General features: G+C 41.3%; 1 protein-coding gene across 1 annotated transcript in view; it reads left to right on the top strand.

Annotated features, from left to right (window-relative positions):
- Positions 1 to 215: 215 nt before the first annotated feature.
- THBS4 (thrombospondin 4) overlaps positions 216 to 16,160 on the top strand; it is a 39,406-nt gene continuing 23,461 nt past the window's right edge. Inside the window, exons 1-5 of the mRNA XM_039709739.1 lie at positions 216 to 296; positions 4,327 to 4,530; positions 8,569 to 8,816; positions 9,909 to 10,014; positions 15,553 to 15,635. Of these exons, the coding sequence (XP_039565673.1) occupies positions 4,398 to 4,530; positions 8,569 to 8,816; positions 9,909 to 10,014; positions 15,553 to 15,635 (570 nt within the window). The 5' untranslated portion in view covers positions 216 to 296; positions 4,327 to 4,397. The remainder of the gene's footprint in view (positions 297 to 4,326; positions 4,531 to 8,568; positions 8,817 to 9,908; positions 10,015 to 15,552; positions 15,636 to 16,160) is intronic.

Below are 16,160 nucleotides of genomic sequence, written 5' to 3'. Positions count from 1 at the left end.
AGGTGTTGATTTTGGGGGGCGTCGTCAGTTCCGTGCCAGTCACCTCCGCAGGTGCCAGTTCCTGGCTCGGGTTCCACCCCAGGGCTCGGCCGTCCCCCTCCGCGGCCCCCGTCCTCCCGCCTGCCGGGGGGAGCCCCGGCCAATGGCCCGCCGCCTGCCGCCGGCCGTGCCCGGCCCCGGGGCCGCCCCCGTTAAACGGCGGGGCCCGNTGGGGTGCGAGCGCGGCGCCGCGCTGCTGCTGCTGCCGCTCGCCCTGCAGCTGTGCCCGGGCCGCGCCGCCGCGCCCGCCCCCCGAGGTAAGAGCCCCCCGATGGAGCGCGCTCTCCTTTTCCCTCTTCCATTGAGAAGGCTCTGGGCTTGCAGTGTCCCGACCCCTGCCCTCCGGCGGGAACCCTGCCCGGCAGCGAAGGGAGCACCTCTGCAGGTGCTAGGGGAGCCGGAGCCGCCCGTCGGGGCGCAGAGCCCGCCCGCGGAGCCGCCCGGACTAGCGGTGGGGACCGGAGGAGATGGCGGTGTCAGCCGCTCCTATGCAGCCTGCAAAGAGTGTTTTTGTAGGTGTGCTGGTGGGTGCGCGGAGCATCTGAATAGCCCTTTTCCAGCTGGAAGTTCTCCTAAATGAGAAGTGAATTTCTAAGTCGTGAAATCTCTTTGGGAAAATTCTACTACATAGTAGAGTCCATAGGAAAACTCGTAATTTTAAACCCAGCATTGCCGTGGCAATATTATGCACGAAGTAAGTCAGGAGCTGCCGTATTTTAGAGCTTGGGTGAAGTATTGCTCTGCGGTAGCAGCTTGTGACTGGAACCAGCTAGGCTGCCGAGTCCAGCAGTTAGTGCAACTTCGTGCTACTCCAGGAGCCTTAAAGCTGCTTGTGGTTTTCGCTACATTTTTAACCCCCTCCACTGCCTTACAGAGTTATTTTTGACACGTCAATCGGTTATTACTAAAGCAGATCTAAAAGACAGCCAATCACAACAACATAGCTACATTTTCAGAAACTTTCATTGAAGACCTTTACGATGTGAAGACATTTCAGAGAGTTTTTGTAATGACAAGTTGTGTATTACTGGATTAAAAAAAAAGAAAACAATACAGCTTTCTAACTTGTCGGGGCAATGTGGCCAATGAAAAACTCCACTCTCAACAAGGGATGCTTTCAGCTTCTTGGGGTCAGTGGGATTTTGTTGCCGTAGGGGTTAGGATTTCACTCCAAGTGTCGAAGCCATTAATAATTACCTTGCAAAGTGCTGAACAGTAGTGGAGCAGTGTTTACATCTACAGCTATGATTAGGCGTGACCAGAAAACAGCCTTGGAAGGTCTTAAAAAGCTGGTGTGATGTGGCAACAGAGTTAGAGGAAAGAAAGGGTATTTTGAGCTCCATGCTCCCCAGTGTCACTAATTTCACTCCTCCATGCCTCCTCATCCTAGCACTTTCTGTCATGTCTTCTAGCTCTCATTTGATAAGCTAGCCTTGATGGGTTTGGGCAGATTTCCAAAGTGCGGTTTGCCACTGTCTCACCATGTAGCTCATCCCTTGTTAGCATTTGGCTAGGAGGGTAAGCAGCTCTATTTTAAAAACCAGGGAAGGAAGGTACAGGAGAGAATTTTTGGTCTGTCTCACGAGCAGGCTTAGTTTAGCCCAGTGGGTATGCACACTCGTGCTTGAAGGCACGAAGGCATGTCGGAGTTTTCAATCCATTGCATGGATTAGAACCAGCTGCTAGTGCTTTTCAGCTTTGGCAGTAGTATTCTATACATTTGCTTTCAAGTCTGCCTTTCCACAGAGAGGAGCAAAGAGACAAAGTTCTTCAAAAAATGAGATGTGAAATCTTTGTGATCTTTTCTTCCCTGTTTCTCCCAAACAAATAATTGTCTCCATAATGGCCAAGAGCTGTTGCTCTCTGCTAACTCTGCTATGAATGTAAAATGAATTTTCATACCCCCTTATTCTTCTGCTAGCTGCATTTGCTAGCATGTGTGTAAATTGTGCTTAAGGATGGATCTGATCATGTAGTGCGTCTGCATGCTAGTCTGTGAAGATATCCCAGGGAAGAGTTTGATAACATGGTGCTGAAGGATCTGGCTGAGGCACTGTGCTTTGTGGAACACAACTGCCAAACCAATTTGAGTATTAATTTAAATATGCAAATAAAAATTTCAATAAATGTTTTCTATAACGTTAGACAGATGTTTCAGAGTGTTTAGTCATTGCTTTTGTAATATTTTAAGTGACTCTAGCATAGATTAATGAGTATCACAAAGATTGATAGCAATTCAGCCAATAGACCTAGAACTGAACAAAATGTATAGCTGTATTTCATGCTCTCAAAGTCTTTGGTATTGTATTGCGTTGCTCCAGCTGAGGAAACACAGCTGTATTTTATGAATGTCTATTCCTTGTAAAATGCTGTTGTACTGAGTAGGGAGTTGCATTTCAATCTCTTAGGTGGGCAGTTGCTCTGCTCTCTCTGCACTAAGTGTGATGAGGTACCCAGCTTTTTGCTTCTGCTTTCCATGTCATTGGTTTCAGTGGGAGCAGTGGTTGTCCTGGGGTGCTGTAAATCTGAACTGAATGAAAGTGACATCTTTTGACCAGGTCCACCTTATATATATGTTTCTTAGTTGTTTGACAGCAGTATTACTAGTGCATGCAAATCAAGGGTCTGATATTTTTTGTAGTGTGTCCTGAAAATTCTCTGTAGAGTCGTGAGATCCTTAGACCCAATGCAAGTATAGACTTCAGAGATTATTTCAATGACTTCATGAAATGAAGGGAGAAAGGTCTTCATTTTTTCTCTTTTTTAGAAATAACATTAGTGTTTAAATTAATGGATGCTTCAGAATGAGTGATGGGATCTGCATGAACCCACGCTCTAGTATAAGGGAACATATCTGTGAGAAGGTCTATATGCCCATGTGGTTGTTCCTTGAGTGCTCTTCAGTCTTTTCCTGTGTGTAGCATATGGAAACACTGGAGTGGTAGGATGACCTCATCACCTTATAGACAACAACAGCTTTGGGGTTGTGCTGCATGGACAAGGCTCATCTGCAAAGGTCCACTGGTGATTTTTCAGCCTGGGAAAGGAAACTTATTAGTACAACCATGGGCTTGAATCGAGCTAAGGCACAATGTGCTGTCATGTGCTTTTGCCATCTGCCTGCTGTTACAACTCTTCTCTGGTGAGAGCTCTACAGTATTGTTCCAGTGTGGGAGAAAAATATGGCCCAGCTATGGTAGGCCTATGGAGTGTCAGTGGTATGCAATGGCTCAGTGTGCTCTTATTTTTAAACAACACTTGTGCAAAATCATTTATCAAACTTTACTGCCAGGGTATAATATATATACTGCTTCAATTGCAGTGGATTGGAATAGGAGATATCAAGAAACCTAACCAAAGCGTTTATTGAGTTCAGAGATGTTGTGGATTTGGGAGCATTGAGGAAAACCCCAATTTATTGTTTCAATGCCGTAAAGGACATAGCCGACTTATATATGTGTAAAATCAGACTCTTTGCTGATGCATTGTGGAAAAACTAAAATAAAAATGTGAAAGAGCTTTCACTATGCTTTCAGGGTTTGTGGGTTTTGTTTTGTTTAGTCAGGCCTGTATTTCTTTGTTTTCTGGGCCAGAAGAGAAAGATGAGTCTAATTTGTTTAATATATATTCTGAAAAGTCAATGAAGTGAGAAGGTTGTGAACATCATATTGTTTACCTGGCTTTTTTAATTTTAATTGGTGCCCTGCAAATGCTATCAAAGGATGAGCACTCTGGAAATCTGTCTCAAAATTTTAATGCTGAATCCTTATCTAATTGAAATGTGAACACAAACATCTGAATTTATGAAAGCAGAAGTCAGTTAAAAAGCTTTCTGTTGAGGTGAATCCTCAGAAGATAAGCACTTTTGAGATCTACCTAAAAATATTGGAGTGCCTCAGCTGAAGACTAGGTATTTCTATGTTAGTAACTTATCAATAATCCCTTTGAAAAATAAAAGTTCTTAAAATAGCACCAATTGCAACAAATTGTAGGTATTTTGATAGAATGATAGAATAGTTGTAGCTGGCAGGCACCATCTAGTCCAAACTCCCTGAATCTATGGGGACATGTTTCACCAGACCAGATTGCTTAAGATATCCCTTCAAGTGCCAGGGATTTGAACTTCATGATATTTACAGATGATCATCATAGTGATTTTTTTTTTATTATTTTGGGTAGAAAGAATGCACAATCTCCAAAATGTGGCTTCAAATCTCATTTTCTTTGGTCATTATTATATTTAATTTTCTGTTGAAATTTGTGTTTTGTTTTTTTTTTCCCCCCCAGTTTTTGATCTTCTTCCTTATTCAAACAAGCGAGTGGTACTGAACTTCTTGCAACAAACATTTGGGGATCCTATGCTGAATGAAGTGTACTTGCTCTCAACATTCAAATTACAGCCAAAGAGCACAGCCACTGTTTTTGGCCTATATTCATCAGCTGACAACAGCAAGTATTTTGAATTTACGGTTATGGGACGGATGAGTAAAGGTGAGTTGCTTGGAATGCGTATGGTAGAACTGGTGTTGGACCCATAGTCACTGGTGTGTGACAGATGATTGCTGACAACTGTGTGATTAACCTTTGTGCTCGAGTCATTCCTGTTGCATACTGTCACTTTTCACATCTCCTCTCACCCCTTCGTCTCCTTGATGCTGCTCTCTCCTGGCCAGGGAAAACTGACCTGACAATCAGCTGGTATCTCCACTCGGCTGGGGTGCTCACTCTGAGCAATGCTGAGAAAGGAGATAAAAAACATGGAGTGTGGAGCAAGGAGTCCATTTGGTTTGGTCTTTTTTTTTTTTTTTTCCTTTTTCCCCCAGGGACAATCACTGGTTCTTATTACTCAGGAATTCGAGGGACACACGCACATGCTGCCTCATGCATATGAAAGTCAGGTTCTTGTTCCGATGACCCTGGAGGTTAGATGTGACTATGCAAGACAAATATTCCTGGCACTTACAGCACCAGTTGGGTGAAATAAAGTGTTTCTTCTTTATTTACTGGAATTAGTTAGTCAGGAGTCAGAGTAGGAACTGCAGCAGTTTTAGAAATAGTAATAATAGTTTCATTGATCTGTAAACCAGATCTAGGATCTACTACAATTTTAAGTTTCAGTGATTGAAAGATTGTTGATTTACTGATTTATTTATTGATTGTTGTTGATTTATTTGTTGATTTATTGTTGATTGTTGGTTTATGTACATTATTGTTGCAGCATTGACTTCACCACTGCTATAGCAATTTGCTACTGAGTAATTAGCTGAATTGAATATACTGTGAAATTCTACTGAGAAATTTCAGTTTCTACATAGGGAAATTATTCAATATGCTGCAAAAGAAGAAAAGCATACCTTTTAATTAAATATTGTTGGGGAATGAGTTAGATAAAACATTGGTAGTTTTATCAGGTCTGCCCAAATCCTTCCGAGATAAGGGAATAAGAGCTATGTGTGTGTAGGGAATAGGTAATACATGGTCACACAGCCTTATCAAAAGCGCCATACAATTCCTAACAGTGACTTAATTGCTAAATAAATTATAAATTACACATACTCACTCTCCCTCTCACACATGCACAGTTATGTGTGCAAATGTTGTACACACATATATATAGGAACACATATGTATATGCACAAATGTGTCTATATACATACAAGTTTGAACATATTGAACTGATTTTCAAAAATGTCTGTGTGTCTGATGGTTACTGCTGGTCTCTTAAGCCTGTTAGACTGTTTCTAGTGGAAGGTTACATGGTTTCTTTTGGTTTTGTCCTCAGAGGTTGGTGTTTGAGGAACGTGTGTGATAGGACATATGCAGTAATGGTGTATGCATAAGCAGCATGAAGCAACTTGTCCTGTCAGTGACCAGTGTGGAGTAGATGGGGCACATCTGTAACCGGTTTGATGTAAAGGATTGGCCAAAGAGAGGGAGGCCTTTTGCAGCAAGACTGTTCATTGGGTCTCTTTGCCTCCTCATTACTTTAGAGCACCTTGTTTAAGGCACATGGCAGTGAGCAAGTGGTAGGCAGTGTTTTCACATGTGATTTCTCTGAAGCCACATAGGGATCCCATGTGGCTACTTCATACAGTAAGTTAAACTGCATCCATGAGATTGTCATGTCAGCTGCAAGTATGGAGTGTGTGAGTTGTGTATGATCCTCTCAAGACTGAACAGCGTCACTTAAATGGTGAACCAATGTCAGCATCTCAGCAAAATGCAGGATCTTCATATCTGTGGTATTTCTCTGCATGTTACTTCTAGTTATGCACCCAAATCTGCCTCAAGGCAGGCCTTAGTTATACTTTAAAAAGCCACATTTAAGAGTTTTGTTCCCAATGGTTGCCTCATATTCTTGTTTTATTGTGGTATAACTGATAGTAATATGTTTATAACACCTAAATGTTTATAAAAGCACAGATCTGAATTACTGACTTAACAGCTAAACTTACAGTAGACAATTGTGCCTTTCAAAGACAGATAGCATCCGTGGATTTCTTATCCTTTTTAAATTATTCTTTTATGGAGCAAATAGCAGTTAGTGCATAGAAGTGTTGCAGTTAAACAATTCTGTGAAGCAGCTCCTATTTTAAATGAAAATTTGTTTCTTAAGCAGTTTACATGACACTCTTATGAATATCTGTAAAATATTCAAGCAGCAAACATACTGCGGGGGCTTGAATGAGTTAAATCTTGGAGGTGGAGGCTGTGATCCAAGAAAATATCTCTTCAAAAGCCTGCTCCAGTTTACCAGATTAATATTTGGCTTTGGCTAAGGAAAGAATACTTGATCTTCCTTCCAAGTCTGATTGCTCCTTGTTCTGAAACTATTCTGGCAGGGTCTGTTCTGGGCCCTGCCTCCATCTCCTCTTTCTTTCTCTAGGCTACTGTTGTGTTTGGTCACTCTGAATGCAGGGCCCAGATCCAATTTTATATGGCCAGGCGTGCATAATATTCACATAAATAAAATGCCTGTAATGTACTCTGTCTTGCCATATCTTTGAGTTTGCCAAGAAGTGCTACCTTTTAGCAAATTATTGGTGACTTCATGCACCTTTGAAGAATTCTCAGCTCTGGCAGTGTTTTGACATAGACAGTAGTGAAAACATTCCTGATATTGATCACAGCTGCTGAAGTTCTAACACTGGTGTAGACTTCAAAGATGGAGACATATGCTGCCTCATTCATGCTGGTATAAATCTGGGTTTTTTTTCATCACTCGACTGAGGAATTAAATTTTAGGGAGCATGTGTGCAGTAAGTTGGGAGGTCACCCACAAACAGGTATCATAACATCAAAGCAATTATATTAGTAGTGGAAAGATGGGAAACTAGTTTGTTAAATGAATAGAAATTTGATAGTTTCATTAAGTAGCTGTTATTAAGTCCAAAGCTAGTATGAGCTTTTGCCTCCACTATATCCACAATTTTTGGTTGACTTGGTGTCACATCATTTGTGAGCTCTCACTTGATACAACTGTAGCAGCCATCTGTGAATTTCAGACTTTAGCAAGAGCCAGCATGTAAATATTTAGATGCCTGATGTCTCTGCAGCTTGATTCCTCATGCACGTAACTGGTATGATCAGGAAATAGGAGATGGTCGGCTGGTGATCAGTGGGTTCTCTGAAGGGCTGTCTGATATTGCAGGGTAGTTATACACTGTCCAGAGGCATTCAGCTCATTGCTTCTGCAGATAGGCAGTTGGAGAGCCAGGGAGAGATTTTGTGGGGAGAAATAGCTAGCCGATCTTTGAGATCTGGCTCCCAGATTCTGGCTTACTAATCCAATTTCCTTAGGAAAGAGATTTTCTTTTCAATATTACTCACCAGGTATTTATTGTAAGAGTATTTGTTTGCTCTTGTGGGGTTTTTTTGATGGTGCATTTTACTTAATGAAATGAGACTTTTTATCAGGTAGGTCAGTCACTAATGCTTTTAAAAAGGGCTGAGAAAAGGTTTAGTCATCCCTAGGAATGGACTATGCTTTTTCTGCATTATACTTTGGCTTTACTGAATATTTGTTACAGAGAAGTGCAGGTTATTGGTTTGGAAACATGCTTCCTTTGGTTTTTAATTATGCATTTGGATACACTCTGAGACGGCTCCACTGTATGTGGTATGCATCATTGAAATTGATTTTCTAGTTGTACACTTCTGCTACAGAGTGTCTCTGGGTCTGTCAGATATGTACATACCAAAGTGCTGACTGGAGGCTGCTGGTTATGCCCTGTAACTTTACCACTTGCCTTTTAGCTCATTATGGCCTGTAAAGTGACTTTGGTCAAGCCATTTAGAGAGGCCTGGACAAAACAGAGGGAAACTCACCACAGGCAGCAGAGCTTCACAAATGTCGTGCCAGCATTCTGCTTTGAGAGTCAATGTCCCATTTATTATTACCATTGTGTCTGCATATGGGATGCGTTTACAAAAATGGACATGTGGAAAAATACCAGAGCAATTGCAGATTTCCAGAGGATGTTCCTTGTCTGCTACCCTCTGATAGTCCTTCTGTGTGTTTTGTCCTAGTGGTGCTGCGCTATCTGAAGAGTGATGGAAGGCTGAATTCTGTGATCTTTAGCAACATCCAGCTGGCTGATGGGAAACCCCATGCTGTCATCTTGTGGCTGAGTGGCCTGCAGCAGGGATTTAGCACGATAGAGCTGTATCTGGACTGCCTGCAAGTAGGTGCCATTGAGGACTTGCCAAAACCATTTTCAGCACTGTCTCAGAAGGTGGTGGCAGCTGAGTTGCGCACTCTCCAGGAGAAGCCACAGGTAAGCATGGAAACTGGGAACAGGCTGAGGACTTAGAGGTATCGCCACTGAACCTCTGGATCACTGAATTCAAACCTCAGTCCTCAGTAAGCCAAGCTCTGTACAGTAATATTTTAATATTAACTTGTGAAATAAATGTAAATAGGGGCTCCCTATGGAGCAGGCGAAATCTTAGCTCACGTGAACCCTATAATAATTATGCTATTTGTTTTAGACATAATTTTTAGCTTTTAAAATAAAGTTTTAAAAACCTGCTGCCTCATGTGCTTCAATCTAGTTGTTTTTTGGGGAGTGAACTTTTTGTAAGGACTTAACTAATGCAGTAAGGGCAGCTTTTCACTGGCTTCTTACAGCTGTTCTGTATGAGCAATGCTTGTCTGTGTATGTGGCTTTCCTCTTTACATGATATGCCAAGAGACTAAAAAAGACAAAACAAAGAGAGGACTCTTGTGGTGCCAGAGTGAAGCCCTCATCTGTTTGACTGCAATAGCTTTTCTTCCTCTGTCTGCCAAGCAGGAGTTGATAAAGCTTCCTGTCATCTCCCTATCAGCAGTCTGAGATAAACAGTGTCTTCCACAGCATCTGCCATCATCATTAATCAAAAATACTTATTAGAAGGTACAAAGGCATGCTGCCCCCAAGGTTTCCCACTTACTTTGTTTCATTACAGGCTTGAAAGTAAGCCTGTTTTTATGGAGAATGACTGATGTGCCCATATCCCTGACATGAATATATGTACCTGTTTGAGAGGAGAGAAAAAAAACACAGCTTTGGATGCACTTAAGAAAAAAAATCATATGCCACAGAAATATGGGAACTTCCTACTATGTGAGATTATATGAATTGGAACAGTAAAAAAAAAAATTTAAATAAAACCACAGCTATGCAAAAATCTGCTAGACAAAGACTAGAGATTTGATACAGTTCAAATGGTGATGGGTGGTCCCGAAGGGAATGGTGTAGGACCCCTGCATGCATAGGGAATCGACTCCCTCTCTTAAAAAAATTAATTTACTTTGTCTGATATTTCATATTCTTCCCATTGTTGTACCAGAATTGTGAGCTCTGTTTGGTTTTTTTTTGTGAGCCCAGGATACACTAGATGAGCTAAAGCTGGTAACTGGAGGAACCCTTGCTGAAGTGGGAAACCTGCAGGATTGTTTTCTTCAACAAATTGAGCCTATACCTCAGTACACTGGTAAGGCCTGCAGCTGGGAGTTAAAATTATTCTTAACGATATCAGTGCAAGGAAACTAATGCGATGAATATTGAAAATGTGAAGAAGCCCATAGTCAAGTAATAACAATTATTTGGCTAAATTATGGGTATGACAATTTCCTGTAAATGTTTTAGAAATAGCTCCATTTGGAGATAAAACTGTTGCTGGTAATAAGGAAATGAATTGTTGTTTTAGTGAAAGACAAGTCTGTAATGATTGAAAGAGGTTTTTTAGCCTAATTTGGAAGGCAATTTTTTGTGATGATGATCTGCTTGTGGAACAGTAAAAAATTTAATATTTTAAAATAATTTTAAGTATTAATAATATTTTAAGTATTCAATAATATTGTTATAATAATAATATTTTAAGTATTCAAATTGCAAACAATTGCAGATGGAGAGCAGTGCTAAATGGGGTACATTGCTACAGGTTGTGTGAAAGGAAGATCAGTGGAGTAGCGAGACCTATCCATGTACTTATCCACACTTAACTGCTGAGCACTGGACTGTATCCATGTCTTGCTGAGCACTGGACTGTCACCCAGAGGAGAGGAGCAAGGTGTGAAGAAGCTTGCAGGAGACTGAAGAAAACGTTTGTGCCATGGCTACAGAGCCTGTATGTCTGTGTGGGAAAAGCCATTACAGAGTAGCCACTAGTCCTGCCACAATTTAGCCAAGGCTTTTGTCACCTGCTGAATGGCCTCAGGGGCTTCATGCAATCCCCTGTGTTAGGTGAGCGTGCTTCCTGACCTCTGGACACAGAAAACCTGTGCTAGACTGTCCCATCTGTAGTTGTTGTAGTCCCTGTCCATCTGCCTTTCTGCTGTGGGTGTGAGGGAGAAGAATGGGCTCACACTGTGCATGGATTATGTTAATATATGACAGCCATAGGAAGGAAATTCAATTCAAGGTTTGAAATAGGATTAATGATATATGTTCTCTCTTGTACCCTTTCCTGTCCCCCTGCCAAACCCAACCTGCAGCATTGCTGGTTTTGATAAGAACACAGACGAGATGCAGAAATTTTATGAGAGCATCCTGGGTATGTTACATGAATGTAGGCACCAATGGTGTGCAGTGGTAACAAAATCAGGTCTGCCTTTTATCTATGTAAATCCTTAGTTCCAGATACTTCTATTTCCTTGCTTCTTAACATATATACACTTAGATAAAAATTAATTTTATCCTCCGGGCTCTCTCTTTTTCACTAAAAGAACAGGCATTCAAACATGAAACAGAAGGGTAATTCAGTGTTTTCTTCTGCAAAAACTGGCAGCTCTCCCACACCGAGTTTCCAAATGACAAACTTGCAGGTTTCTCATTTGTAACTTCTTGCTCACTAATCAATAATGCAAATAGTAATTTACAGACAGACCATCTCTCTGTGGCTGCCTCCACCTGGCCTAGACTCTCAAATTCAGTTGCTTTTAACTTTTAACTAAGTGGAATTAGTGTTAATAATAATAATAAGAATAATCAACAACTACTTACATAAATACATCCAATGTCTACATAGTCTAATCCACCAAACGAAAAAGTGGGTGTTCCAACAGCAATTTTAAGTTGTCTGGCTTGAACTTTGTGTATGCATCATGATGCCCTTCTATGAGCATGATATATCACATAATGCCAATTTTGCCTTCTGCCAGGAAAAGATGGAATGTAAATGCTCAGCTGTATAGGGGGATAAGACCTAGTATCTTGATAAAAATGTGTGCTTTCATTTTAATTGGAAAATCCTTGGGAGTGCTTTGGACCTGAATAACTGTACATGGCTTTGACTGTGTACCTGGTTGTTGCTCATTGCTTTCACAGCAGCATTACCTCCATGTTCAGTCTGTGAGGCTGAGACACCTAAGCAGTGGGATGAGATTATGATGATCAGACACAGGCTGAGATGTTTATTTGGATTTTTGTGTTTGGGTAGGAAAATAGAATGCTAGGTGAACTGGGTTTGGTAGATGAGATTAGTACACTGCGTGTGATAATCATCACAAGATCATTCTGGTCCCAAGGGTCTTAGGAGGTTGTATAGTTCATGTAGGGGACCTGAACCTGACAAAGTATAAAAAAAAAGTTATTGTGCACTGTACCAAAGATTCTTTAAACAAGTTGCTGTTAGAGACAGTATGTCAATATAGACCCACAGGCAAGAGAATAATGGAATGGACTCTTAGTTTGGCTTTCTCTGAATGCTTCACTGTTCTCCAGTTCATAGTATTCAGAGCTCTCGACTCAGTCCTGATGTCTTTGTGGTTTGTATTCAATATATGTTTTTGTCCCTGAATCTGTCCAGTCAGTTTTAAATGCATGGTCAAGAACTTTATCACATATCTGAGGAGTATTTCCTTCTGTTTACTTGGAACATGCCTCTTCCTAATTCCACATAAAACTTGTATGTACAGCTTCTTTGGTGAAAGATTATAGGCTGTTCAGAAATGTTTTTTATTGTCAACCATCATCTATACTATAATCCTGGTTTGCTCTCTAGACAAGAAACCACAATCTTCCAGAGTTCGAGAAGCTGGACAATGTTCGCACGCATATGGTGTGATTCTTCGGTTTGTCCCATGTGGGGCGAGGATTTGACCTGATAACCCTGATGAGTCCATCCCAGCTTGGGCTATTCCATGATTCTATGGGTGTCATTCTCTTAGAATGACAATTCAGGATTTGAGTGACACAGACAGGAGCAAATGTGTTCCTTGAGCCAGAGAGCTGTTGTTCCTAAGAGAGGTAGAAGCAATGAAGCTATGAGGTGTTCTACTGTGGCTTGTGTTTGTGCATGCCTGGGCCAATTGGCTGTGGAATGAAGCTGGTTCTATACTGCAACATCCTGGCAAGAGAAGGATGGGGACTTCAGTTCCATTAGTTGGTCACTAATACTTCAGAGCAGTCTCTGAGCTTAGGTATTATTGTGAAAGCCATTCTGTTGATCATGTTCTTAATGATTCAAGAACGTAGAGCTACAGAGTAGCTAACTGGGGAGTTGCCTTATAATATATGGATGAGAGAGGCTACATGGAAGGGCTAGGTAGCTGTATAGCTGCATGCTGGTACCTTTTGCTTGCCTGCTTTCTCCTGGATCCACTATATTGTGGACTGACAGCTTCCTTAAAAACCTCTCTGAGTACTTATCCCTAAACACTTGTTACTCTGCTGCAAGTGGAGCCTGCTGCTGGAATTACTTTTAATGGAAGAGAAAAAAAAACAAAACCAGGTATATTCAGCTGTTTCTGCTCTTCTAAATTTGCACACAGGGCATGTAGTTCATGGCAGTTTAACCAGTTTGGTCCACCTTAATGTTCAGCAGTCTGCAAAACTTAACCACAGAATAGGTCTGGTTTTTATTTAGATTCTATCCAAAAAAACACCATCTGAGGTCTTGAGAATTTTTTGCAGGTTTCAATCAATAATGCCTAAATGAGCCTTTGTTTTAAAATAAAACAAGAACAGACCCCAGTGTCTGGTCTGACAGCTTTGTGCCAGATTCCACTATCAGATTCTAAAATACCTATGATATTATGTCCTGCTATTGTCACACAAATAAAAATGTGGCAAGGTTAGGACTGGAACAGAGAGAGACAGGCTCTGGAACAGGTGATTCCTGACTTCAAATTTGTTCAGTGTTTGGATAAAAAAATACGAAGTGAAGAAAACTTACTTAGTATATGAGTATTTGGACAGTTCCTATTAGAATGTTTGGAAACAGACATGCTTTGAAGTACAAAAAAATGAGGTAAACATTAAGAGATGCATTTTTCATATAAGCTTTCAGTGCTCACAAAAATAACATGTGAATAAACCTCCTTGAAGCTATCAGGCATAATATCAAAATTTCCTGCCTGCCTAGACTCTGGAAGAGCTTGTATTTGTGAAGTTTATTTTTAGATACAGACTTAGAGAAGTAAACAAATATCTTCTTCTTGAGAGGTACAAATTCATAAGTAAGCTCCAAAGAGAAGCAACTACAAGCTACTGTGCTAAACACGCTTTGTGCTTCTTCTCTGTCACTGGCTCGAAACCAGTGCTTCATTTAAGAGATTAAAATCCCCTGTAAAGATCTTGGGTTTGATCTGGTCCTTCCCTATGGCTCATTACGGATGTAACTTTTTGTCTTGTTCTAGAGGTCTTTAATTGGTTGTTTGGTATTGAAGACTGACTTCTGGTGTGAGTTCATAGTGTGCTGAGTAGATGTTTTGTGACTCCATACAAAGTCTGCACCTGTCAGAAGCAAATGCAGTCATGAAACTTGTGCAGTGTGATGAGCTGCCTTTGAGAAGAAAAGTCAAGTGACTGCTGCAGTTACTAAAAACACTGTTTTGTCAGAACAGGCACTGTTGATGTGTTCTCAGAGCTTCACAGTGAGCTTGCTCAGAAAGCTGGGTAATTTGACTTTGAAAAATATATATGAATCAGTATGGTTACAACTGTGCTGTGCCAGCAGGACCGGGGAAGTAATCTACCCCCTGTACTCAGGATTGATGAGGCTGCACCTCAAATCCTGTGTTCAGTTTTGGGCCCCTCACTTTAAATGTAAGATTGAGGTGCTGGAGTGTTTCCAGTGAAGGGCAACAAGGCTGGTGAATGGACTAGAAAATGTGTCATATGAGGAACAGCCGACGCAGCTGGGTTTGTTTAGTCTCAAGAAGAGGAGGCTCAGGGGGACTTCATTACTTTCTACAACCACTTGAAAGAAGGATATAGCCAGGTGGGCACCAGTCTCTTCTGCCATGCCTACAGTAGGAGGACTTCAGGAAATGGCCTTAAACTGAGGCAGGGGAGATTCAGCTTAGACATTGGAAATATTTTTTCATTATTAGGGTGGTCAGGCATTGGAATAAACTGTCAAGGGAAGTGATGGAATTACCTGGAGGTGTTCAGATGGTGGCTGTATCTGGTGGTAAGGTGATGGTTTAGTGAGTTAGGGGTCACAGTGGTAGTGCTGGGTGGATGGTTAGACTGCATGATCTTGAAGGTCTCTTCCAACACTGATGATTCTATGACTCTGATTCTCTGAGATGGAATGCACTTACCCAGGGTGTTTTCCCATTGCATGCACATATGCTTCATGGCCTCACCTTGCCCTTCTGCCCCAAATAGATTATCACAAATACCCAGTTCTGAAATCCTGAGGTTTTCACTCAGGGTTGCTAGTCTCAGACCTTGGGAGGAACCAGTAGCACTGGTGGCCTTAGTTGCCTAGGAGAGCCTTAACACTGAAGTAATGGTAGAAGAATCATGATCTTATTTTTCTCTCTCTGGAGAGCTTTCTGCTTTGCCCATTTCTGTGGTATATGAGGAGTTCAGTCCAGAAGAGCCTTGAATTCATAAAAATCACACTACAAAATTTGAGGTAAATACTGTGTTTGCTCTGATGATTTCTACAGGGCTTGCATAACAATAGTGTCTGCCCTCCGTGGCTCTTCATGGAATTTCTATCTTATTCTCTGAAATTACCATGACAAATGAAGAAGAGTTATGTTGTGCACTCTTTTTCATTGCTGTTTCCCTGCAGGTGATTTTAATAGGCAGCTGATGGGTCAAATGATGCAGATGAACCAACTACTGGGAGATGTGAAAGACCTTCTTAGACAACAGGTAATGTATAGAGGCTTTGGTGTGAAATATCCCAGTTTTGCTCCTTTGATAGAGTCATCACAGACTTCAAGTAAGTAGCAAACTCCTGTGTAGAGTTATTGCCTTGAAGGCATGACACAATCAAGAAGAAATAACCATATACATGCTGGTACCCTGTGCTTGTAAGGGAGGATCATTGGATGTGGGAGTGTACGGGGCTTGCTTATTCAGATCCAGAAAATTTAGTGTCTGGTGAGGGAATAACCATCCTAGCCCACTATTAGATAGTTGTGAGTCTGTTGTATGGAACTGAAATTGCATTTGTTTCACTTGCTGGTGTGCAACAGAACTGAAATTGCTAGTGGCACACCAAAGGCGGTCAGACAAAGACCTTTGGACTTTTGATGGAGGCTGGAAATAAGCACATGCACTTTCCATATCCTTAATTTTATGGAGTACAAAGAGCATCTCATTTAAGACCAATTACCTGTGTTGCATTGTTTGAGTGGCATCTTGGGGACTAATGGTTCTTCTCTTAGCCAGGTG

This window comes from Passer montanus, unplaced genomic scaffold, assembly GCF_014805655.1.
Source record: "Passer montanus isolate IOZ18808 unplaced genomic scaffold, ASM1480565v1 scaffold22, whole genome shotgun sequence".
NCBI classification, from domain to species: Eukaryota; Metazoa; Chordata; class Aves; order Passeriformes; family Passeridae; genus Passer; species Passer montanus.
Note: the sequence above shows the minus strand (reverse complement) of the source record. Positions and strands in the feature narration are given on the sequence as shown.